Source organism: Lycorma delicatula, chromosome 11, assembly GCF_047948215.1.
Source record: "Lycorma delicatula isolate Av1 chromosome 11, ASM4794821v1, whole genome shotgun sequence".
NCBI lineage: Eukaryota > Metazoa > Arthropoda > Insecta > Hemiptera > Fulgoridae > Lycorma > Lycorma delicatula.
The window spans coordinates 44,135,868-44,163,827 of NC_134465.1; the positions used below are offsets into that span (position 1 = coordinate 44,135,868).

At 33.0% G+C, this 27,960-nt stretch overlaps 1 protein-coding gene across 3 annotated transcripts in view; it reads right to left on the reverse strand.

The window, feature by feature from the left end:
- Window positions 1-27,960, reverse strand: part of LOC142332611 (uncharacterized) — a 643,294-nt gene that overhangs the window by 48,481 nt on the left and 566,853 nt on the right. For all 3 annotated transcript variants that reach the window (XR_012758351.1, XM_075379149.1, XM_075379148.1), the window contains 2 exons: window positions 21,337-21,492; window positions 4,356-4,448 (listed from right to left, as the gene is read on the reverse strand). Coding sequence is in view for 2 of the 3 variants with exons in the window: in XM_075379149.1 (XP_075235264.1) it covers window positions 4,356-4,448; window positions 21,337-21,492 (249 nt within the window). In the remaining variant the exon portion in view is untranslated. The remainder of the gene's footprint in view (window positions 1-4,355; window positions 4,449-21,336; window positions 21,493-27,960) is intronic.

The following is a 27,960-nucleotide window of genomic DNA, read 5'->3' on the forward strand; positions in this document are numbered from 1 at the left end:
CTCACATGCTGAAAGGGAAGAGGGAATGGGAGGCGGTACAGAGCACGGTGGCTAGCATCCTGAAGACGAAGTAGGAACATGGAAGAGAGTGAGGAGAAGACTTCTAGGCGCGGGTAAACAGCAATGTCCCTAGCGAGTATACTGTGTGTTTCTTCTATTATATATTTTATTTTTGTGTTGTATTGTATTGTGAATTCATTGTCTCCATTGTCACTGTGGTTGGTACTCTACGGCCGGCTCGAGATGACAAGCACGATCGCTTTGACCGTGGCTAGAGATGACATCGCCAAAGAGACAACATGAAATTGGGTTTCATTTATTATGTATTTTCCTTGTATTGTATGATTGTGGTATTACTTTATTTTACTGATTGTGTTTCCGTTATTGCTAACGGCTACGAGGGCGCTCACAGCAAACGTGCACGCGGATTGCGGAAGGAGGAATAAGTTCAGACACCAACGTGATGGGCTGCAACTGAAGGGAGGGTTCTTCGCTATTGTCCTGATTGTGTTTTATTTTATTTCATTTTATTGAGTTGTTTTGTGTTTTGCTGCTGGTTGAGGAATGTAATCGCAGCCAACGTGATAGTGGTGGCTGACTGCGACGAGAGCTGCCGCAGCAGCGGGAAGTTACTGTGTTTACCGAATTTTATTTTATTGTAGTGTGTATTTCATTTCTTTTGTTTATGTTTTTGTGTTTATATTGTTGGCGGGATGGCATACACGATCACTGCGACCGTGTGTAGGAAGGCCACGACCAGCGGTGACGAAGCCGAAGAATGAGACGGATGGGAAGAGTAGACTTTTATTAATTATGTATTTTGTATGGGTGTGTTACTAGGCTTAACTGCGTTTTCCTGATGGCGGCTAAGTGGTGGTGTAAGTGAGAGTAAGTGTGTTTTATTACTTGTGTTGTGTCCTGCGTATGGGTGTGAAAAAAAAAATACAGGGGGCGAATCGTGGTCGCCGTGCAGAGCCAGGGAGGCAGCCTGGATGCAGAGGACGCTTTGGCTCCTTCATATGCAAGAATGAAGGTCAGTTGGGGTGCTCCGATGATGCATTTGGGACCCTCAGGTGTGAGAGGGGGGATGCGGCGGTTTGCCGGCTTCGCGCAAGGCGTAGCCGGCAACCTAGTTTAGGGACGGGAAGGGTAGCCTCTCAGTGGAGGAATGTAGTGGTCGTCCAGAAGGGAGGGCTACTGCATCTTGATGAAACTGAGAGGACCCCGATGGGACGCCAAAGAAAAGGCAAGCCAGGGGGGCAGTCGACTGCCACGACACTCCGACATTCCTGCGCATAGCCTAACGGCGGTGGCCGGGGATGTTGGGGTGTTTAAAAAAAAAAAAAAGACAACATAACCTCAAATTGAGGTTATGTTGTTTGTGTGGTGGTGTATTTTCATACATGCTTATGTGGTGAGTGCGTTGAATGCTGGTGTTTGTATAAGAGTCTACTCATTAATCGAACATATGTAGTGCACTGTACTTTGAAAATTGGTACATTTTTAATAGTAAAATAGTGAGGATGTTGGAAATGAAAAGTAGATTTTTTTTGCAGAGAGTAACTGCATAAGAGTTTTTTTCTTTTATTACAATGGTGTCTCACATTATGAATCCTAACTAAAACTTATTGTTTGTTGTATGTTGAACAAACAGTTTGCTTAGCAGTTTTATGCTATTTACTTAGGTAATCTGAAGAATTCAAATATGGGCAAAAGATTTTTAGATTTTGAACTGTGATAACGCTTCAACTCAGACTTCTTTATTAATTTATAACTATTATGTCAAAAATAACAAAATACTATACTACAGCTTTCTCTATATTCTCCAGACACAGCTCCCTCAATTTTATCTTGTTCCCACTGATTAAGAGACCAGTAAAAAAAAAAAAAACAATTGGTGATGATAGGTGATAAAGAAAAAAATTGCTAAGGCTATGGCAAAAAAAAAATCTTTCCACAAATGTTTTAAAAATTGCAAGAAATGCTGGAATAGGGGTTTTGCATCTCTGGACGACTATTCTGAACGGAAGAATATCAGTATAGAAGGTTAAGTAAATTCTTTTTGATAGAAATGAAAATTCTCGTTTTATCACATCACAAATAAATATATTTTTTCATCCTTTATGAAGGTATAATCTATAAAATGTTATTATAATAAAATCTGCCAATCTACATGGCAGAGTGGTAGCATTTCTGGGTTTCTTCTGGAGGTTCCAGGTTCAAGTCCCAGTCAGGCATAGCATTTTTCATAGAATACAAAATTTATTATCATTCATTGTAACTGTAATAGGCCTAGCCTGTTATTCTCATAGGAATTATTGGGAACGAGGATTTGAAGGCTTTACCAAATTTAGCCATTAGAGTTGTTCTGGAATAACTAGACTGGAAATTGAGTTCTGAGTTGGTCCATTCGCAGCTTGGGTAGTTTATGTCTTTGCCCCAGGATTCTGTATGTTACACACATGATTTTTGATTTTTCTTATTATTCCTTATTGTCACTTTTAGTTTCACAGTTACTATTTTATTTTTCCTTATTGATGCTACAAATTATTATTTTATATTTATAGAGTATAAAAAACAAAATCATATAAATCTTTCAAGGATTTATAAATCTGTTTGGGTTTACCTTAAAATTTTTATCTTTATTTTTATTTTGTAGCTATACATATACTATACAAAGAAATGTATGCTAAGTGAATAAAAGTTTGCTTGTTGAGGTTTTTGGAGATCTTGACATTTTATGACCCCCTTCTAAACAAAAATCCTTATTTTAGAATTGAAGACATCTGGAAATGCATATGTATATTGAATGCTTTCTGATAGTTCTCTCCAGACTGGATGGGCTGATTTTAATTAAATTTGGCATAATGATTTCTTACATGAGTATTAATGCCATTTAATGTATGTCACAATCAGTCCAAAGGGAATAGAAATATGAAGAAGGTTTATGAGTCTCCAAAATTTTATTAAAGGGCAGATAATTTTTTTTGCATAATTTAATGCCCCTTAGATAGTCAAAATGCTTTCTGATAGTGTTTAATCTTATTCAAACCCCAACAAAAAGGTGGAACAAAACCAATTTTTCTTTTTTGTCATTTCTGGGCTCTTGATTTATTAATTACATGATTTTATTACATTAATATGCCACTATGGTTATATATTTCGGCCATTTCATTCAAGGGTAAGGGTTTAATAAGGCAAATTAAAAAAAAAAATGTTTTTCTTTGGCTATCGTTTTGCCTGATATCTTCATACTGGATTAACATGAAATTTTGTATGTTGACTTCTAAATATGGATAAATGTTGCACATTTAATTTGGTTTATAACTGATGAAGAGATACAGATGAGATATGATTACTGTGAGACCTAGGTAATTCTTTATTTACACTCTTGCATTCTTTTAAGTGTTCCAATTAATTTTTCTTCTAAGTAGTAATCTGTTTAAGATGAATCTCTCAGTAATCTGAGTTGCATAAATGAAGGAATTGTTTACCAGCTTTTTTTATATATCTTTAGCACATCATAAAAAATATCTTTTACTTATACAGTTTTGAATGTAATTTTTATAGCAGTAAATGAAATACTTCATGACTAATTCTATTAATATAAATTCTTTTTATGTTTATCATAACTTTTATCCCAGAAAAGTATTTTAAAATGTATTTTATCAGATAAGACATAACATTCAACATTCCACCATCACTGAAAATACACTCCCAGTTGTGGTACAATTTTATTATGATAAATTGTATTATTATTGTACTGGAATTTGCTTCGAGTAATGATGGTTTTCATTAATTCTAAAAAATTATTTATTTTTTATGGACTGTAATTTTTGGAATTAATAAGTTGGCTTCTAAGAATGTTTAATACTTAAATTCAAAGATATTATCATACATTTTACTATGTTGACTATTTATGAAGTAGGTCATTTACTTTAACTACAGTTTCTGTAGTTTTAGCTAATATTTTTAATTTTATTTAAAAAAATTTATTGAATTTTTAACTAATACTGATTGCATTTTACTGGCAAGAATAAACTTATTTTGCCTATTTTAAGAGTACCTACAGAATGAAAAATGCTCTATATTTCCTTTAGTTTATGTTAATTGTATACATTTAAAACTCAGGACTGTTAATTTTAAATTCCATTTAATTATCAAAATATAAAACTCCACTCTATATAAAAAATAATAAAACATATTCTAATAAAACTTCACATTGGTATCCAACAACAAAAAGATTATCATAGCAAAATAAATTCATAAATATAATAACCTACTAATAAATATAGTATCTAATATGTATACTTAAACGGTATTAGAAATTATGAGATTAAAAAACAACCGTTTACCTGCTTTTCTAGGTCTAGCAAATGACGTTTTAAATCTTCCAGCTTCTGCAAATGTTCTAATCTCTTTGGTGTTTCAAGTTCTGCCAATCTTGCCTGCATAAAAAAAAAGAAGTTTACATTTTGTGACATTTAAGCTAGAATTATAATTATCCAGTTAAATTGTTTTGACTCCTATAAGGTTGTTCACTTGTGTATCAAACTGAAAAAAAACATAAAGTTTTATACAAAGCTATCTAAATCATAAAATAAATTAATAACTACATTAAATTATTAATTAACATCTATTGTCTATAAAATATGAGATATGTATATATATATATTTACAAGAATATTTATATATTAGAGTAAAATATGTATGAATGCAGGAAAAAAATCTTTATAAGCCGTGCAGTGAAATCACACAAGCATAAAAAAATCACCTGATATTCTAACAAATTTGTTATAGTTTGGGTTTTAAAAGAAAATGGATTGTTTATATCACATATATGGAAAATAGAAAAGGTTGGGTGTCTCATAAACACAGTACTAATAGACCACTTTCTTCCGATTTTTATTTAAGATCTAAATTAAAATAGAAAAAAAGTTTAAAATTAAAAAACAACATACACTGATACATATGTTTGTGTATGTGTGTGGGCGCGCGCGTACGAGACGAAAGAATTAATGCTAACCTTATATATATATATATATATATATATATATTTTTTTTTTTTTTTAACAGCAATTAATTTATTTATTGGGATAATTCTTAAACTAAAACATATTTGAATACACAATATCGTTGCTTTTCAAAAGCTTTGCAAATAAGAAAAAAAATTTTACTACTATTTTTAACTGGATTTATATCATTCTTAAAAAATGAAGTTGGTTAATGAATCAAAGTATGTAAGTTTAATTTAAAAAAAGAAAGAATTATATATCTTATCATTAATGCGTTTCATACGTTTTATGTTAAACTGATATGTGATCTGATAAGTTGATCGCGAAAATGTGAAATCCATAACAGTAGTTGAAAACTATAAAATCAGCTGATGTTAAGCTTAATCAAGAACTGTACCAACTAACACCCCTGCGACCAATGCTAACACAGCTTTCCTAACAATTTTTTTTTTTTTTTTTAATGAAATAGCGACAATACATATAACTAAATTATAAAAATATACTGTATTTAAAAAATAAAAAAGAGAAATACGGTGATATTTATTTACTTTCTGAATCCCGATATTTGGACTTTAAGAATATCGTAAAAATATGTGTTTCTTCAATTCTCTAGCAAGCGCTAGTGGTAAAGTAATTTAACGCACGTAATATGCGTGAAAATCACTGATCTCTATATAACGGAATAGAGGATCCCCTATATTGGAACTGGTAAAATTTGAAGGATAACCTAGCGCCAACAAACGAATGGCTAGAACTAAATAAACTGAAACGACTTAAGTAAAATAAACATACCTACCATTATAATTACAGTCGCGCAAGCGTAAAATGGTTTTATTTAGTTCCCAGCCCCCCAAAACCGCGATCGCGAATAGGTATCACCATTTTGTAAGTTCCCTTTCCTAAATTACCTTTCCTTTCAAGAAAGAAGAAAGAGGGAACGAGCCCAGCAGCCATCAGCCCAGCAGTCACAAGCCCAGCAGCCACCTGCCCTGCAGTCACCTGCCCAGCAGCCACTGACAGCACGGAAGAAGGAAGAAACCTGCACTTTCCCCCCTTCAGCCCTTCGGGGCCTCGGGAATTTTAAGGTTAACGGTATGTAACTTCGGTTACTACTAATTCGGAAAGTGCAGGCCAAAGAAGAATGAAGAGGTCATCGGAAGAAGAAGGAAGACTCTCTACTCGCCCCAACATCACGGACTGGAGTCCGGAACAGAGCCCAGCAGAGATGCGTCCTGGAAGGCAGCCATAACAGAAGTGGATGAAAAACTTCTAGACAACCTCTCCTTTTTAAAACTTACAAGTTAAGTAAAAATAAACTAGCAATTGCGACTCCTCCGGAGTAGGGGTCGCATTGCTCCCTCCATAAAGTTAGTGCCCCGTTGTGGCGTATTCCTGCTAGCCTATGAAGCGTTAGCACCGAAAGGACTTCAGTGGACGGTCTGAAGGGGAATTATGTCGGGAGGACAGGCATAAGCCTAGCCTTCCGCGGTCGGCCCATAAAATGGGTTCGATAACGCTGGTTCAACAACGGATTGGAATGCAATTAAATCCGTCTTAAAATCACAAAATAATAAACAAAACTTGAAAAAATAGACCCGCCATTTAAAATAACCCTTTTAAAAAAAAACACGCCCGATTAGTATCATCCAGCAGCAAGGGACTCTGTCCAGGTTCTGCGATAAGTAGGGAGAAATAAACTCCCGCCAACTTTGCATTCCATTCCAGTTCCCAGCCACTCATTCTATGGCGCTGGAGTACGCTTCAATATTGAACACTCTTTTACCTGCTTTGCCTCCGGGAATCACCGTCAGGTATTACTTCACAGGATATGTATGAGTGTAAGTGAAGTGTAGTCTTGTACAGTCTCAGTGCGATTATTCCTGAGATGTGTGGTTAATTGAAACCCAACCACCAAAGAACACCAGTATCCACGATCTAGTATTCAAATCCGTATAAAAGGTTTTGAACGTTGGAACTCTCGATTTTAAAATCAGCTGATTTGTGAAGACGTGTTCACCACTAGATCAACCTCGGTGGGTTTAATATTGAACACTTAATTGTATTTTAGCCACAAGGCTTTTCTATCCAGTTATATGGAGATCAGTGGTAAACACCAACATTCAAAAAAATTGTAATCTTAACCCTTAAATTTATTTAGGCGAAAAGTAAACAAAACATGCGTACTACTGATCTACATGCGTACCCATCAATTGTATTTTTATAAAACATGCCAGTACTGATAGCTTCACAAATTCACCCATACATAATATACGTAACTGTACGTTACGAAATTGTATACCAGTATTTAAAAGCTTATTAATATTTTGTTGTTCGAGAGAAGAACTTAATTAAAAATTTTTCTGTACTTATCCTATTATTGTAATTATTTTTTAAACCAGAGTAATGTATTTGTTTTGGAAATTGTTGGGGAAGTATCGTTTTTGAGATAAGTATGAAATTATTTAGTTAACGCCCGACTGTCACTGATTTATATATAGTGTATCACGAAGTTCTCCCGGGATTTTCATAATCTTTTCCACACATGAAAACAATAGGAAAAGTTCATATAAACATGTCCATTCGCGAGTTACAGCTAGAGAAAATTTTCGATCGGATTTAGCCACCCCCAGTGAAATGAAGTCGTACTGAAATTTATAAAATGTTAATTAAGGAGCGGAATTAATGATTTCTTATGGTTTTTGACCTGAAAAATTGAATAAAATAGATCCCAGAACTTTATATGTAGTAGCTTTTGAAAAATCTGGGATAAAAACTAATAAATTGTGGTAAAAAAAACAAACGTTTTTTATGTTTGATTACAATAACATTGTTAAAGAACACATAAAACTTTTAAATAAAACTTCTGTAGAGAATTTAACTCTGAACAAACAAAATGGCGTTAAGTAAAAAATTACACAAAATTGTAAAATAATAATTACTTATATAATTTTTTTTTTATTTATGGCAGAAATACAATAAATTATTTGAAAAATTATTATTTTAAAGTTGATAATAAAATAATAACAGCTGATCAACAATGCGCAATATTGTATTAATATTTAAATTATTCTGTGTGGTACACGTACATCGGATGCTGTGAACTGTGCAGTCGTTAGCGTAGGTTTTCTGTAAATTTTAGTTTGAACGTTGTCGATTTGCCATTGAAGTAATGTCGTACTTATTTACAACAGAGGAATATACTAATATGGAATTCATTTTGGGTGGTGTAATGGTATGGCTACAGCTGCTGCAACAGAATATGAAATACGTTTTCCGAATCGCTGGATTCCAAATCCTAAAACAATTACTGCTACTTTTCGCAATCTTCGGGAAACAGGGTCACTAAGTAGTACTTGTACCAGATACGAACGATCTGTCCAAGACGACGCTGTTATTGATGAAATTATTATCGATGCAGTCCAGGGTTCAGTACACGACGTCTTTCCAAGCGGAACGGAATTTCTCATTCGATGATTTGGAGGACACTTGACCAAAACAACTTATCGCAGACAGTCAGTACATCTACACCCAGAAGACGATCCTCTTTGTTTGGAATTCTGCAACTGGTGGAATATAAATCGACAAACACCCAGAAGACGATCCTCTTTGTTTGGAATTCTGCAACTGGTGGAATATAAATCGACAACTCTAAAAGTACGTTTTTTTTACAGACTAAATTTCACTCGAGATGGCGTCAACAACTTACGCAGTGGCATACACGGACAAAAGTAGATTCTCATGAAACGTTGAAAGACAATTTTCAACACCAATTTAGCGTCAACGTATGGTGCGGTATTCTTCACAGTAAGGTGTTTGGCTTTTCACATTATCTGCCATTTAAATGCTGAGGTTAACTGAACTTTCTTCAAGAAGATTTGCCGCAGCTGTTTGAAGATGTTCCTCTCGCGCCGAGATGCAAAGTATGATTCCTGTACGATGTCACGACTCCCCACTTCTCTTGTAGTATTTCCTTTCATCTAAATCATCATTTCCCTGAGAAACGGATAGGTTGTGGAAATCTATATTCCTGGACATCAAGATCGCCTGATCTAATTCCATTAGATTTTTTCGGCTGGGGATAAATGAAAAATATTGTAGACAAAACAAAAATGCATTCTCGTGACAAATTAATTGTCCGCATTATGGATAAGGCTGAGCAACTTCAGGACAGCCCGTACAGACGCGTGACAAGAAACGTGTTGAAAATGGCGGGTTCATTTTTGAACTTTTATTATAAACTGGTAGGTATTATAAACTGGCACTTAGGCCTAGTGTATTGTTTCTAAATAATATTAGAATTTTTCTATTTTTTTTGTTTCTAGTTTTATTCAATTTATCTTAAACCATTTTGTTCAGAATTAAATTCTCTACAAGTTGTGTTTAAAAGTTTTATGTGTTTATTACCCACTTAACAAAGCTATTCTACGTCAAACATAAAAAAATCAGATTTGGACACACATGACTTCCTTGTACGCCTATTAAATACATATACACATTTTTTTTTAAAATGAAAAGTATATAAAATTTCATTCCATTAAAACTTCTGGTTTTTCATTTTTTTATTTATTATTGAATAATTATTATTCATTGTACTTTTTTTTTACATTGAGAGTTTAATAATCATTAATAAATCAATATATTTAAATTAAAGAAAAGAAAAAGAAATGAAGTCTGATTCAAATCGATGTACCTTCCCCTAAGATCCAAACATTTCATTAATTAAAATTTTATTTGGCTGTAACTCTGGAACCAATGAAAATAAGTACTACTTGCATCGTTGAAAAGCTCTCAATGTGATCTTATTACTGCAGTGATTAAAAAGTCCTAAATCCAAAATTCCAACATCCTGCAGCTAATCATTTTTGAGTTATGCGAAATACATACATACATAAAGACGTCACACTGAAACTAGTCAAAATGGATTCAGGGTTGGTCAAAATGGATATTTTCGTTGAAATCTGTAAACCGACATTTTTTGCAATTACAATACTTCCTTTACTTTGTACATGGAAGTAAAAACTGTTTTTCACCCCAGTTTATTGGTTTTCACCCTCAAAAACTACTGCAGATATGGTTCTGGGACTTATTTTATTCGATTTTTCTGGTCAAAAATCATCAGAAATCACTATTTCTGCCCCTTAATTAATGTCCTAAAAATTTCAGTATGACCTCGTTTTACCAGGGTAGCTGAAATTCGAGCGAAATCTTTCACTAACTGTAACTCGCAAACAAAGCATTTTAAGACCTGTGTTGCTTATGTGAACTTTTTCTATTGTTTTCACAAGTAGAATAGGTTACGAAAGTCCTGAGAGATCTTTGTGATACATTCTCTGTAGTGATTTGAAAAAAAGTTCTTGATAAAAACAAATAAAAAACGAATAATAAAAACGAATCAAATAAAAAATTATATTTTCAGATAAAAGGTAAAAAATAAAAGCGATCATTTAATAAAGATAACTAATTAAAAATTTGTTTCAATATAAGAAGGGGGTATATTAGTATTAATTGTTTTAATTCAAATACTGTGTGTAGTTTGCATTCCGTTATCATAATTAAACAATACATTAAGAAACTAAATCTATCGGCTTTAGAGTTTATTAATGCTGGCTAAATAAAATTGCACAAGATAAAAAAATAATTTGCATAATTGTACTAATTCAGTTAGTAAATAAGAATAAATGATTTACATTACACCAAACAACAATATTTTTAAATAAAAAATAATTCACATTCGATAGATAAACTAAAAAAACTATGGATAACTAATATTAGTAAAATGAAAGTCAAACATTATAAGAGCAATGAAAAAGATGCAATAAAATTCAGTATCGAAAAATAACATGTAATTTCTTTATACAATATGAGTATTAGTTAAAATATGTGCAATAAAAACTGTTAAAAACCATTCTGAAAAAAAAATCATTATTAAAAAAAAAGGAAAACATTCAGCGGTTATAAAAAGTGCAGATCAATAAACTAAATTTATTCATTATCATAGCCAGAATATTAACAGTATGAAGAGATATAATATATACAGTCAGGTATACTTAACCTATATAATCTGAATAACATGTTCAGAGAGACAATTGAGGGAAATATGCTAAAATGTGGTGGAGAGGTTGTATGCCGAATCGAAATTTTCCTATTTTGTTAATATTATCATCATCTTTGATATTAATGCAGTATCCCATCTTTTAGAAACCATGTAATGCTATTGTTCAGGAACAGCTAACAATATCTGTACAACTAGAATAAAATTTAAAGAATTTACACATACACACACACACACACTCACACGGGCATGCACAAACACAAGCATATTAATGGTTGTAGATAATTTACAATACATCAAAATCACTCCCAAAAAGTAGTATAAATATTATCCAATATAATAAATATACCATTTACAAGTATATTAAGGAAACCCACCGGGTTGGTCTAGTGGTTAACGCGTCTTCCCAAATCAGCTGATTTGGAAGTCGAGAGTTACAGTGTTCAAGTCCTAGTAAAGCCAGTTATTTTTACATGGATTTGAATACTAGATCGTGGATACTGATGTTTTTTGGTGGTTGGGTTTACAATTAACCACACATCTCAGGAATGGTCGAACTGAGAATGTACAAAAAGAAAAAGAAAGTATATTAAGGAAAATTCAGAGCGAAATAGTTTCCCATTACCATCACTTACTAATCCAAATATTCTGTTGAACATCAGATGGTATTAAGCCTTCTTTTTCCTGTTTAGGCTCTGGTAATTACTGTTCAGATAATACTTCAGAGGATCAATGAGGATGATATGTATGAGTGTAAATGAAGTATAGTCTTGCACATTCTCAGTTTGACCATTCCTGAGATGTTTGGTTAATTGAAACCCAACCACCAAACAACACCGGTATCCACAATCTAGTATTCAAATTCGTGTAAAAATAACTGACTTTACTAGGACTTGAATGCTGGAACTCTCATCTTCCAAATCAGCTTTGGGAAGACGCGTTCACCACTAGACCAACCCGGTAGGTTAGATTGTATTAAGCCTGACAAATAATACCTTCACTCTGTTTACCATAACAACTGGTCATTTAATGACCATCATTCCTCTAACAGAAAGGAACTCTAGATAGTTCCGCTTGTAAACCAAAGAAACCCATTAGTTCCTGAGATATTATCAATATTGGGTATGAATTATTCTTTTACTGCTTGTATCTATTGAATATTTAGAAATATTTCAGGGGTAAACACAACTAGATAGTTTTAGCTAGGAATGGAACTAAATGCAAGTACAGTGAGAGATATATGTGCCTCCTTACCAATCGCATAATCTGAACAAAAGTCCCTTGCTGCTGTATCTTTCTTTTGAGAATGCTGCATTTCCAAGGTAAATAACCTATTAACATCAGAACGAAAGCAGGAGACTGCAGACTGAGACCTTGTGACTTGGTAGGTCAGGTGGGATGAATCCCCCACAGGTCGCTATGTATATTTCCTGTAGTATCTGATTTAGGCGCGATTGGATGGGTTTCCCCCAATCGGTATATCATACAGTTTCTCTCTGGGCATGGTGCCTTTCCGGTAAGTTTGGCTTGGTTTCGTTTGGTGGATTCAAGTCAATGCCTGGATTGTGGGACTGATGATACAGTGGAGACGTCCTAACATCTGCCCCTGATCTGCCCCTGAGCTGTTTGGAGACCTGAGATAATACATTCCTTTCTGGATCTCCGTATTAACTGGATAATCCACGAGAAGTAATCTATAGTGGCTGGTTTTCTTCACGCCCTTGCGGTGTGTAGGTCTGCAGAGGGAGTTTAATCGAGGTACTCGATCATGGTAGGATCCCGGGTGGCTAAGGTTCCGAATTAGGCATTGGATTGGTTGGAGGTAGGCGTATTGGCATCGTGCCACGGTTATATTGGTATTGTTTGTGATTCGATTTGGGGTTCCCGCTGGTGGAGGTGGCCCCGCCGCCGAGGTATAGAAGCCCGCGGGACCGGGGGCGGTCCTGATCGTGACATGGTAATGCCACACGAGACTCCATGATGGGACCGGGTGCGAGGTTTTTCCCCGGCTCCTGCGCGGACCGGAATGAAGTTACGTTCCCTTTATTAGGAAACCTAAATTGGTCGACTTATTTGGGTGTAGGTCTGAATTTCTATGTTGCGTAAGGCATAATTCTGATTTATATGAGTGTAGCACTGATTTACCTTTCAACTAGTTCGTTTTCTGAGGCATTCACAATCACGAACGATGCTGCCAAATCTGGACTAGGCGTGGGGTTCGCGCTTCCGCGGTTTCGGTCAGTTAATTTGAGGAAATCATGTTAGGTTGGATGTGAAGATGTCCATTTGAGGCCTATGTGAAGGCAAAATTTGATTTGTGTTTTACTGATGCAGATGTCTGCCGAGGCATTTACATCGGTGGCATCCTGACCGAGGCCTGACTGATGACTGTTAGATGTAATCAGTTAGAGGGTCTAAAGACGACCTTCGATAAAGCCCCTCAGGGCTCGGAACGCATCAAAGAACACTGGTATCCATGATCTAGTATTCAAATCCGTATAAAAGTAATTGCCTTTACTAGGATTTGAAACTCAGACTTTTAACTTCAAAATCAGCTGATTTTTGATGACAAGTTCACAATTAGACTGACCCGGTGGGTCACATAAAATGATATTAAATGACAGGATACTAAACATAGAAAAGTCAGAAAAGAGTTGCATAACTTTTTACTTCACTATGAAAATTATGTTATAAATACTAAGAGATATGTCCTAACATACTAATAGTTAGGAGGAAACTTAATTGGAACATTTAAACAATTTAAGTAAGGAAGTAAAGAATTATGTAAACTCTTTGAGAAAACTCTTGTGATGTGAGACCCATGGTGACTGTACCCCCCCCATTCCATTGACCAATTTAGAGCCAAAATTAAATGAGATCAATGACCAATATTCAAAAATCATTGTAAAAAATTTCATAGAAATCAGTGAATTCATCTTGAAGAAAAAGAGCAAACAAGAATTCCACCTCTCTTGAATGAAATCGTCCAAATTAATACACAATAATGTAATAGAATCATCTAATTAGTACGAGAATGTGACTTTTATTCCAGAAAGAACAATAAATAAATTATTTTTTTAACCTACCCTTTTATGGGGAGCTTGAATAAAACCAAACACCAACACCATAAATTATAAGAAAAAATTTACATCGTTTTTGAATAAAATTCTGAGATGTGGAAGTCGTAAGATTTATATCTTCTTGTGCTCTTTTAACAAAATTAAATTCCCCGTGTACAGAAACCATCAAGATAAATTTCATCCAATTTGGTCCATACAATCCAGAGATATCAAGCAAAAAACAGGCCAACATATATCTTTCCAGTATTTTTTAATGCTAAAATTGTCCTTGATGGTTAGAGGGATTTATGAAACATCAAGATCTATAAATACCTTGAAATGCAAAATTTGATCCAATTAACCTACTTTCCATTATACAATATACGTATAGTATACAGTATAATTATATAACCAATAAAGAAAATATAACCTCAAGATAAATCCAATTCATATGGCAAATGAAGATTACTTTAACACATGTTTATGTACGCATGTATAAACACGTATGTAGGCATTACCTAAGTTACGAAAAAGATTCTGGTTGAATGAAAAACAATAAATAGTAAATACAAATTTTTACTGACATACAACACAGTTTCTTTATTTTTTTAACCAAAAGTATATCAAAAAGTAGTATGGTATAATGCATCAGTAAAAACTCTTTATTTACTCAAACAGCTTTTCATACAATCAACAACTGTTTTCTTAAGGGGTGTTTTTAAAGCTTTTTACAAATGTGTAAAAAACATTTGAAGAATACTAAAAAAAAAAAAAGATTCTACATAAAAATCCAACATTCTATTAATATATATGCATAGGTGTACAAGCACCCTCAAAGTTTATTTAAAATGAGGATGTAAAATAAAATCACAACAGGAAATTTAATTTAATTTTCTGGCTTTTCTATTTCACTCAAATTGTTAACCGTATATTGGCACGTAAAGAGCACTAGGGAAATGAATAAAATAATAGTGTACCCTACATAAGGTAGTAAAAACATAAATAAATAATAAAGAAGTAACCAAGCAAAGAACCTTCTAAAACAAAAATACATCAAACTTTCTTTACAAAGAATAAAGAAGTTTAACGCACATGCACATATCAGTATGCGTGCCAACACACATACATTATATATGTACATATTATAAATATATATATATATTACACATACAAACACTCACAAACAGATACAGATATATAGAACAATTGACAGCATTCCAGAAATTCCAGTAAGAGATGGAATTTAATGTACATCAGTCTATCATGGTATACAATACATCTTCAACAAATTTATCTGTGTTATTAATCAAAACACATTTGACTAATCTGTAATATAACAATGGTTATAATGAATAAGTATATTAGAAATTATTATAATATTATGATTTTTTAATAAGGAATTTTTCATTAACATTTTAACCAGTGCTTACAGCCAAAGAAGAAATATACACGGCTGAAGTTTCCTCTTACAGAATACAGAAAAATATTCAGAAAAACTAATTTGCAATTACTGTACCTTCAAAGTGGTTCAATGCGCAATGCGAATAAAGGAGATTGTGTTTAAATAGGCTCTGTTGACTCACTCATAATTGTGTTATTTATTAACTATTTAGTTTCTTTTGATCAGCGATCTTAACAGTTCGGTTTTCTTTGTTCTTGTGGTGTTCTAGGGTCTTATATGAATATTAGTAGTAATATTAATATTTTTAGTTGCGTAGAAAGCATAACAGTCTATCTAAGCTAGCTTGGTGGAGTATTCCGCTTTGAAGGGTTTACATTTATTTAAGTTTTTCACTTTCCATCAAGTGAAGAATAAATAACGTCAGATACTGAAGGGAAGAGGTTGGGCAACTCCAGACTAAGGTAGACTTGATGACTCCTCTGCCTCCTCAGAAGAGGTGGTCATGCTGGGGACTTCTGGGGTGTTGCAATGCCCTATGTTAAAAATGATTGATTAGTTTAATAAAACAGTTGGATTGGTTGGCGGTTTGATTACTTTAATGAGAGCGTTTGAAAAAAAATTTGATTCTCTGATACAATTTCTTGTTAACCTGAAGAGTAGTGGTTCGAATAATCAGGTTTCTCATATTCAATAATACGAGCAAAATTGCTCTGGATTGTTAGTAGTTTCCTGTATTTACCTTACCTATGGTTAGGTAAGGTAAAGGAGGCAAAACCATTTTTTGATGCTCTGGCTGTAAGTTCTGAGAGCTTGGTCACCAAGCCACCTAAGGTTAGAGAGGTGGTTGTGCGGAGACTGTTCCTATCCCTCCTCCAGTTCTGCAGTAGGCACTGCCTCGGTGTAAACAGTATGCTGAAGTATTACAAGAAAAGTTGGAGGCTAGTTTGTCCTGAAAGCAGCCTGAGGTGTTGTTCATTAACCTAAAAGCAGGGGCAGCTACTAAGATTAAAAAAGAAATGAAGGACAAGTTTCAAGTCATCCTTAAACAAAAGAGGTTGAGCCTGAAAATGTGCAATATGAAAGAAAGAAATAAGGAATTAGCTGTCATTGCTGGCGACAAAGAGACCATGCAGGTCATCTCAGACTCACTCAGGGTCAGCAGTCATAACATGAAAGTCAACCCTAAACATAAGAGGCACCCACAGATTATTATGAACAGCATAGATCGATGATTATCTGAGGTGGAGTTAATGGCTTTTACCTGAGAGCAAAACACTCAGATGACTGAGGATACCTTCAAGTCTGAATGTCAACTATTGTTCAAATTGGGTAGGCAGAGGCTGAGCACTACCACAGAATTTTCAAGGTCAGTCCAACTCTTTTCCACAGCTTTGTCAACAAGGGCAAATTGTTTGTGGAATTTTCTTCATGTAGAGTCAAAGAGATTTTAGATGGCCAATGGTGCTTCAAGTGCTGCAGGTATGGTCACAGGGCTAAATTCTGTAATCATCTGCAATCTGTGCTCATTGTGGTGATGAGGGTCACAAGCGTGATGAGAGTCTGAAAAAGCCGGAGGCTCCAACTTGTGCTAATTCCAAGCGTATTCGGAAGGAATTCAAGCACTCTGTGGATAGTAAGGAATGTGGTTTTTATCAGAGGGCTGTCACTATGTATTTGAATTCTTTAGTGTTGAATGAAAAAATTTGGGCAGTTAAATGCACAGGGTGCTTACGTTGTTTAGATTAAGCTCAGTGACGTTGCTCTTTGTAGAGGGTTGGGTGTTGCTTTATTGCAACATCGATATATTGTGTCCGGATAACTGCCAGGAGTTTCTTCTTGGAAGCAATTCTATTGTGGTTCTAATAGCATGTCCATTGTTGTGTGCAGAAGGGAAATAGGTTGTGTCTTCATTCAACAGTTTTCTAATAATCAGTATATTGTTGTCCGTGTGGATGTTCAGAACTTGCATCTATATGTTGCAGGTTCATATTTTTAGTATAGAAACCCTGCTGGTCGTCATTTTGAGATCTCAGATAAAATCTTTAGATTCTACTAGTCCAATCCTTATTGGTGCGGATGTGAACACTAAGTCTCTACTACAGCATAGCAGTTACATCGATAATGGCTGTGAATTAGTAGAGGGTTTTTAGGAAGGACGACCAGGTTTGGTGTGATTTCAGTTATGTCTGGAAACTTGCACAGATTATTTGATGATTTACTACCTGATGACGACGAAGCTGAGGCGTACTATACCATCTGCGAGTGCGGCGTGAGGTTGCTCATTTTCGTGGGGGTGCTTTGTTCTTGGAGATTACTGCGGTTTAGGTAGGGGTAAGGTACTGGGCTTTGATGGAATAACAGTGGAACTCCTTGATCACTCGGTAGAGGTGAGCATGAAAATTATCACGCGTATTTTCAATAAATTGCTGTTTGGCGGATGCTTCCCGGTTTGTTGGAAGAAGGGAATTATTAAATTGTAACTTGAAGGTGGCAACAAGGATCCATTTGTTAGTTCGTCGTATAGGCCCTTGACATTGTTACCGGTTATTGTTTAGATGTTTGAAAAGGTTCTTTACCTTTGCATAAATGAGAGGTTAACCTCCTGTTGCTTATTGATGGAGAACCAGTATGGCTTTAGTCTCGGGAAAGATACTGAGGACGCCATACTCCGTGTGATGAGTATGGTGACGACCAACGAGATTGAATATATTCTGGGGATTTTCCTAGACATTTCAGGTTTATTTAAAAATTTATGGTGGCCTTCGGCCTTTTATAAAAAAAAAGAATGCATTGTGAATGAATTGCAAACATGCAAAGTTACTTCAGTGATCGGTATGTGCTGCTCCACGAGGGTAGCTGTCCAAGGCAGCCTGTTGGGTCCTTTGTTGTGAGTCGTTGAGTTTGATTCTCTTCTCCGAAAGAGGTTGCCCAGCAGGTGTCGCATTGTGGCTTATGCTGACGATTTGACACCAGCATCGACAGCATAAGCTTATGCTTCGACCACGAGAACATGCTGGTTGAAGGATACTTGCGGAGGGATGTTGAGCTCTGAGCCAGTCAGATTTGCAGGGTACTTGAGCTGTAAGGCCATCAACATAAGATAACCTTCAGTCCAGAGAAGACAACTATAATGCTCCTCAAAGGCCACTTGACAGTGAGGCGGCGGGTTTGTGTTCGATGGCAGGCCAGCACATAAAATACATTCAGGCTCAAAAATACCTCGGGGTGTTTCTCGATGAGAAAATGCAATTCAAGAAGCACCTTCAATTCATCGCTGGGAAGGCACTGCAGGCCTTCTTTAGTATTTGAGGAGTGGTCAGTCCTGATTGGAGTCTTAATTTTAAGACCATGAATATCCTGTATAAGAGTATTTGCGAGGAAATTATGCTATATGAGTCGCCTGTTTGGGAGGATAGGCTAAAATTTAAAAGCTATCGGGGCATATTGTTGAACCCTCAACAATATGCCATACTTATACTTTTAATGGTAGCGGGTGGTTACCGTAAAATTTCACGGAAGTCAATCTTGGTGATTGCGGGCGTTAAACCGATAGACTTCACTGCGTAAGAGCGGTAACAGCATTATATCGCTAAGAAGTTAGGTAAGTTAACTTCTGACAAAGTTCGAGAAATCAAACAATATGGTAATGCTTTGTGGCAAGCCAGATGGGATGAGACGAATGAGTCTGAGGACGAACGTTATATGCATGGTCTCTATCCTGATGTTAGTTTGCAGGACGCCTCTTGGGTACACCCGAATAAGTACGTGAATATCTTTCTGAACATGGCGCTACCCGGGATAGACTGCAGAGATTCGGCCTGGTGGACTCAGGAATGTATCTGCAATGCGAACAATTGGATGATGTACATCATGTTTTGTACGTTTGTTCCAAGTAAGAGTTGATGCGCACGGAGACTATTTGTCAGCTCAATATTATCGGGTCGGCGTTAGATCTCCGTGTCAATTGGCGAAACCAGGCCGAATGGATAATACTTGAAAACTTCATTCACTATTTGGCAAAAGAAAGGATTGCCAAAGGGATTTAGCGTGCCACTTGGGCTTTGCCGCCTTCTCTCTTTGTTTTCTAGTAGCTAAGTTTTTGTTTTTGGTTTGTTTTCTGTAGTTTCATTGTTGTTTTTGTTTTGCTTTATTGTATTGCGTGCTGAATTCACTTCTTTTACCTTCAGGTAGGTAGTGGATTTGTTTCTTTTTCTTATTTTGTTTACTCAGTCTTGTCTGAGACTAACGTCAGATTTTTTTTTTAGGAATAGTAGTACACCGATCGGAATGTCACATGTGAAATTCATATCGGTGGCATCCTGACTGAGGCAAGAACAAGGCTTAGAGATGCGTTTTGCCGACGTTTTGAAGATGACCTCCAGTACAGCCAATAAAAGCTAGGTACGGAGAGGGTGGTGTGGCGATCGAAACTTGTCACATGGTGGGTGTCTTCTTCCCTTATGGATTCTGGATGTACCTTTAAAGTGGCTTAATGGTCTTATGGGAGTTAGTGTCCAAGGCGAAGTGTGTTATATTAGTATCCCCCTCATTAATATCGCTCAAAAAATTAAGAATACATGACGGGCTTTAGTACAGATTGCACATTCATAAACATCCACAAACAGATGGATAACATTCACTTAGGAAGAATTTTATTTTAATGTTATTTTACTCATGTAGTAAAATTAAAGAAAACGAAATTCATAGATTAGGGTAAATTATTAACCAGAAAAAGTTTCATGCTTTCCCCAAATATAACTGACAATCTATTGTATCGGTATATACTCCTCAGTATTATAAACAGTTACACCAAGAAAAAGGTATACTGGTAGGTATATAAGAGCTATTATTATTTTATCGATTTTCCTAAACACTTCACAAGATCCTAATAGAACCTAAGAAAAAGAAAAACATGTGCTGATATACTTATCTACTTAAAATATTTTATGTGAAGAAATATTTAAAAAACAAAATTGAGTAATATTTTATTGTTCATCACAGCAATCCTCCAAATCTGGTCCCCCCAAAGTAATGATTAGCTTGTCACAATTTACAACTGTTTATTACATCCGTTGTAACCCTGATTATAATTTGGCAGTAGATCTTATTCATCCAGTAGTATTGATCCCTTCAGTTAATTACATTAACTAAACCCCAACAAGTAAAGTATATCAATATTTAAGATCCTCATATCTAGTTAAATAAATTTAATTTGGTTTTAATCAGGGACTGAATGGTTATCGGGTAGAAAACTTATCTCATTCATCTAATACATGCAATAAGTTTCGATTTAGTGTATAATTTGAATGGTAAAATTTTAAATCTTTCATGAAAAAAAGTAATTTTATATTAATATTTAATCAATTATATGTATATAAAAATATTGATAAGTTAATAAGAAAACTTATCGACTAAATATTAAAATAATAATTAAGTTAATCTAAAAACACAGTATAAACAGAAGAATTAAATAAAATATAAATCATTTAAAGAATAAAAACTTAACACCAAAAGAAAAAGATTACGATGAAAAAACATAATATTGATATAAAAGATATTAAAAAAAAGTGGAAAGCATCATTGCAGGTCAATCGATAATTGACAATCATTACAATAAAATACTTTATACTGTATAAATTATAATTATTATTAAAACCAATTAATTTTGCAAACAAACTGATCATTCAAATCAAGCAATAAATTTTAGCAATAAATGAATATTAAATAAAAGGGTTATTAAAAAGATTATAAATAATCAATCAATTAAATCAATCCAGTGGTAGAGGTTATCACTAGTCGTAATCTAACCTGCGCTTCAATTTCCATATGACAAGCTTCCATTGCTTTACAAAAACCAGCGCTTTGTCTACGAAGTTGTATCAAAAGAAGAACTAATTCTTCGTGCGTTCTACCAAGAAGTTCACCGGCAGACATATGTAAATTCCACTGACCTGGACCATCGACCTGTAAATTATTTTTATAAACAAAATAAATAAAAAAATAAAAATAAAGTACAACAGAAAAATAACATAAAAAATTAATATTCAAATGAAAAAAATATTTATTTAAAATAAAAAGAAATACAATAAAAAATAAATTACACATAATGACAGTGCAAATCGGTCTTTACTAAGGTCAAATGACATATAGATGGAATGTAATAACAAAAAGAGGTCTTTAAAAATTAAATAATAAAAATGGTTCAATGGTAGATTAAAATAAATTATGATATATGAAATTATATAATAATAATAATTACTTTTTGAACAAACAGATGAAAGAAAAAGTAATAATAGAGATGATGGAATGATTTTTGCAAATGATATAATGAACTGTAGTAGAAATGAAAAGATATGCAAAATCACTAAATGAGATGAGATTTCAAGAAATTTAGATTTAAAATTAATACAAAATGTTAATTTTTAAAAGCGACAGGGAGGTGAAGGAAATATCATATAAAATAAAAGCGTCAATAAAAGCATGGTGCAGTTTTTATAATTTTTACATACTGTTATCTCGCATAATTCAAAAATGATTAGCCGTAAGATATTGAAATTTTGGATTTAGGACTGTTGTAACATCTAACTGTGCACCTTCCATTTTGATTGCAAATCACTGAACCAGAAGTGTCTAATTATTTAATGAATTCATAATTACGATTAAGATAAGAACAATTGCTAACATGTACAGGAACCAAACAGCAAAACTAACAATTGAAGAACATAAGAAAGAAGCCATAATAAGAAAGGGAGTCCGACAAGGATGTTCCCTATCTCCGTTACTTTTTAATCTTTACATGGAACTAGCAGTTAATGATGTTAAAGAACAAATTAGATTCGGAGTAACATTACAAGGTGAAAAGATAAAGATGCTACGATTTGCTGATGATATAGTAATTCTAGCCGAGAGTAAAAAGGATTTAGAAGAAACAATGAACGGCATAGATGAAGTCCTACGCAAGAACTATCCCATGAAAATAAACAATAACAAAACAAAAGTAATGAAATGTAGTAGAAATAACAAAGATGGACCACTGAACGTGAAAATAGGAGGAGAAAAGATTATGGAGGTAGAAGAATTTTGTTATTTGGGAAGTAGAATTACTAAAGATGGACGAAGCAGGAGCGATATGTAAAACAATTTGTTAGGGATGTAGGATGTAGAGGGTATACTGAAATGAAACGACTAGCACTAGATAGGGAATCTTGGAGAGCTGCATCAAACCAGTCAAATGACTGAAGACAAAAAAAAATAATTTACGATTACAATTATAATGATAATAATTACCGTCAAAGTGTAATAACTTTCTGCAAGATTTCTAAATTTAATTTTTATTTTTAATCTTATTAACTCTTAAAGGTCATCTTGGTGCAAATTTGAACCATCTAAGAATTAAAACTTGAGTTATTTTATTCAAGATAAATAAAGTATATACATATACTTTACAACCTCATTAAACAAAAAATATATTTTAAAATACAGCAAATGTCTATAAATACTTATTCGAAAACATTGTTACAAAAACTGCACCACACTTTTATTTAACTAAATATCTTCATTACTTTTAATTTTAAAATTTAATAATTATTACATTAATTTATTTTTTTCTTTTCAGTGCATTTTTATATTTGTTAATATATTATATATATATATATATTTTTTTTAATTCTCAATTTGATTTAATTCTTATTTTTTTACTTTTAAGAGGGTTTTTCTAATTTTTTTCCTTTTTTAGTTAATGTTAATATTAGTTAAATAAAAGCTTTTTTAAAAAATAATTTTTTATATGTAATCAAATACATTTTTATAATTTTTTTGTATTTTTTTTTTAAATTAAAAAAAATGTAAAAATATTTATTTTTACACATCGAAGTTACATACGTGTACCAAATTTCAATCATTTTCATACGATAGTTCATGAGAAATGAAAATTTTCAACTAAATTCACGAATTTAGCGTAGGGATAGCGCGTGGGGGTGAATCATATAAAATTCTGACACCGTAGTATTGTATTGTCATCAAAGTTACACACGTGTACCAAATTTCATTGATTTTCATAAGATAGCTCAAAAGATATAGCAGTTGCAAGATTTGATTATTCCTAAAGCGAGTTAAATAAACGCTTTTAAAAAAAAGGAAGGGTAAAACAAAAAGAAAGTCAAGAAAACAATACAGAAAAGTGCATTTAATGAAAGAAGATGAAAAGTAACAGGTGGAATTGTATCAGAACAGGATGGAAGTGTGTGTCATGTAAAAAAATATGTATACATGCTTATTTTTTTAGTTAAATCAGTTTATTCTTTCCAGTTGAATGAAAATAATAATTTTATACCAAAATTTTAAGCACCTAATAGTAAATTATCATCAAGAGAAGAATTAGCATTTGCTTAATTCATTTATTTTAAGAGAAAACAGAAATTCAAAATTAATTTTTTGTAAAACTGTATCGATAAAAAAGTTCACATTTAAATTTTGTTTATTTAAAATTAGATGCAATTGTTATCCTCAAGATTGTTAGAATATTAAACATTTTACAGATATTCATTAAAGAAAAATAATCTTTTTTTTCTTTAATAAATATCTTAATTCACAAATCCACTCTGAGGGGGTAGGGCCTCGATGTGTAGCTTAAAACCTTTCCTGGGATAACACAAATATATCCTCAAAATTTGAAAGTAATCGGTTGGCTGGTTCTCACATGATACTGATGCAAACAAACTTTCGCATTTATATATATAAGATTTTTAAGTTGTGATTTTTTAACACGGCTCTAACTCCAATGTTTTCCTTTTTTATCCCCAAAACACAAATATAATTTTAGATAAATATTTATAAACAAAAAAAAAAAAAATAATAATAAAATACTACAATACCAAATAAATCAAAATGAAGAAAAATAATGTCAAAAAATTGAACTAACAAGTGCATAATAAATTGAATTGTGTACTATAAACAGTATGTTTGTTTACATAAACATTTATTCCATACTTATTTTTATAAAATTTCAAAAAACTTAAAATTAAAAAACAAAATGCAAAAAAGTAATAAGAATAATAAATGTTAATGTAAAAAAAAAATGTTCGTAGTACATAATGCAATTTATTATACGGTTAGATGAATTTTTCAGCCAGAGGGAAGCACTTCATTCAAAATAAAACAAACTGTGTTTCTGGATATAAACGACATCAAATATTAAGCTAATTATTTTGAAATGTTTTGTATAATAAACATTATTTTTAAAATTATAACAGCATTAACATAAACAAAAAAAATCAAAATAATTAGCTTAATATTTAAAACAAAAAAAAGTAGTAAAATATATTTTAGAAAAGCTTTGGTAAAACGTACTTTCAATAAAATTGTACATGCTGCGATCTAGCGTAGAGGCGCTTAATTCAAAATAAAAATACGAGTACGTATAACAAACCAATGCATCATCCTTTTTTATTGGAGAAATACTGCTTGTTTATTAAAAAGAATTCATTTTGACAAAGTAAAAATTCCTTTCAAATCCCAGTGGCTGATCAATCTACCAATCTTCTTATGTGAAAGATTAAAAAAAAAACCTTCAGTGTTTTACTAATATGAACTAGAATGTTCATATTAGAACATTCAACAAAATAAAATCCTGAGTCAAAATATTCAACCAATCCATTATTATTACAAAAAAATAATGCATGATTAACAAATTCATTAATAAATAAATGATAAAATATCAAAACATTTAATGTTAAATAAAATAGCAGAATGTCAAAAGAAACGCTACATTTATGGTTATATAAACAAATATTCAAAACTGATATGTAAATCAATGACAGTAGAAAAAACAGATTTAAAGACAAGTTAACAAGATACGTACACGATTTATTATCAAAATGCCACAACAGGATAATATGAAAAAAATAATAACAAAAGATAAGTGAAAGTAAACTGTCAATGGATTTGTTAAATTTCTATTCTTTTTCTTTTAAAAGAAACAACTAAAGAAGACATCTTTCTCTTTTTTTTGTTGTACAGATTACCTAGTTATAACTATACACAATAATTCACATTAAATGAAAATAAATAATGAGAAGGGTTTTAAGAAAGAAAATAGAAAAGAACATGAGAAAGATATCAAAAGAAAATTAAGATAATATAACAAAGTAGATAAATGATATAAAATAGCTTGATAGTCATCATGATTATAAAAGTACAACTAAGCCACAAAACAGTACCAATGAAACACGATGACAATGGGTAACAATAACGGTTAGATTTAAAAAAGTAATAATAATAAAAAAAAAAAAAAAGTGACCAATGGTCTGTGAAACTTCTACAGTAATATTGATGACCGTTTGATAGAAATACCGTAATGTATATAAAAGAAATTTGCTTAATAATCAGAAAGTTTAGCAGCATTGTACAGTGTATAATAGTATTTTAATCAGATGACAAGTCATTCCATTTTATTTTCTAGTCATATCTTCCTTTTTCTTTTTTAACAGTATACACTTGAATGAAATCTGATTAATATACATATCATATGTGATATGCATAATACTCTTGCCCTGTTATGGGCAAGAGAATTATAATGTTAGTAAGCATGGTAATTCTTAAATAATTTTTCAACAGTTAAATATAAAAAAATTAAGTTTACCCATTGTTTTTATTTTGAAATGATCTATTTTTAGGTATTCAAACACTATGTTCAGCACCCAGAAGACCCAAAGAACAATTAAAAAAATTTCAAGTGGAAAGGCTACAGTTGTAATTTTAACACTTTGACAACGGTACTGGTTACATATGTCCGTCCTATAAGAGAATTTAAGAGAAGGCATACTACTCTCTCCTAGATTTCTTTTCTTTGAAGCAGGTGTACATTTCTTCTAATCTTATTATTTAATTTTTTTATGTCATAATGAGTAATCTAAAAATTAAATTCTGATGTTAAAAGGATTAAATCCATACTAGAGTTGGATGATCAGTACCAAATTAGTTAAATATAAAATTCACAAATAGTTCTATAAATGACTAATAGACAGCAATAGAAGAGGTGAAAACTTAAAAATGCGGGTGCCCTGTCACACCCTAGAGGAATCATGAATACTGAACAATGCAGACTTGTAATGCACAAAAATTACATGTATTAAAAAAACAACCTTAAAGGGCATTAAAAAACAATAAATTCGATGTAATAAATTTTGGGCTAAGACAATCCTATCCAAAACGATAGCCATTAATATTCATCAAAACCAGTTTCGGAGGTGGTTTGCATTACCCTTAAATAATTGCACAACAATGGAACAATAAAAAAAAATTAAACAATCTTACCTTAAACAATCTATACATTTTACCTTAAACAATCTACTGTGCATTTCAAAATGAAATTTTAAAGTTATGTAATACGTATTAAGATTTACTTACATTGATAAATTACACATAAAATAAAAGAAAAACTCAGTTTTTCCTACAACTGTTCAACATGAGCACAATTAGTCACACAGAACAGATCCTGCCGATATGAGAGTTAATCCTATAATTTAATCAGTAAGTATGAAGTAATTGATGTGACTGCTACTTCAATCCTGTGTTTCAAGTCAGGTACATCAGTCAGTAACGTTGGCACATATACTTGACCCTTTCTAAACCCCCCAAAGAAAAAAATCTCACGTGTCAGATCACACTAAAAAATGGAGACCACGACAAACAAGCCCTGTCATCTGATCCCCAGTGACTGATCCAGCGCGGTCAGGGAGAATTTCATTTGACCAATCACTTATAACATTTTGGCAGTGAGAAGGCACACCATTCTTGTTGCCAAATAAAGTTCTGTGATTCGAATTTCAGTTGAGGAAAGAGCTGTAGTTGCAGTGTATCAAGATAGTGCATTCTATACACACTTGGTTCCTTGAAAAAGAATAGCCGGTAAACTTGCTGTCAGGATATAACACAAAAAACGTTCAATTTTAGGGAATCTTGTTCACATATGCCATGGGGGATCACAACAGAACTTCTAATGGAACGCATGTTGAATGGTAATTCTGAACATAGAACATAGAATGGTTTCTGTTGGAAGGCCGCCATCTTTGTTAGTAGCGCTTTGAAGTGGAAGGTACAGGAAACAGTTTATAAGCTTGTCCACAGCTAAAATTGTTTGAGTTACTCTTTCATTTCATGTATAATTAATCAATGTATGTGAAATTTGAGAAATATTACAGTTTTAAAATCCCGATATCGATTTTGAAACACACTGTATTTTGGGATATTCAACCTCTATTTAGGGTGTTCTGTCTTTTTCTTTCTTTTTCCTGTTTAGCCTCCGGTAACTACCGTTTAGATAATTCTTCAGAGGATGAATGAGGATGATATGTATGAGTGTAAATGAAGTGTAGTCTTATACATTCTCAGTTCGACCATTCCTAAGATGTGTGGTTAATTGAAACCCAACCA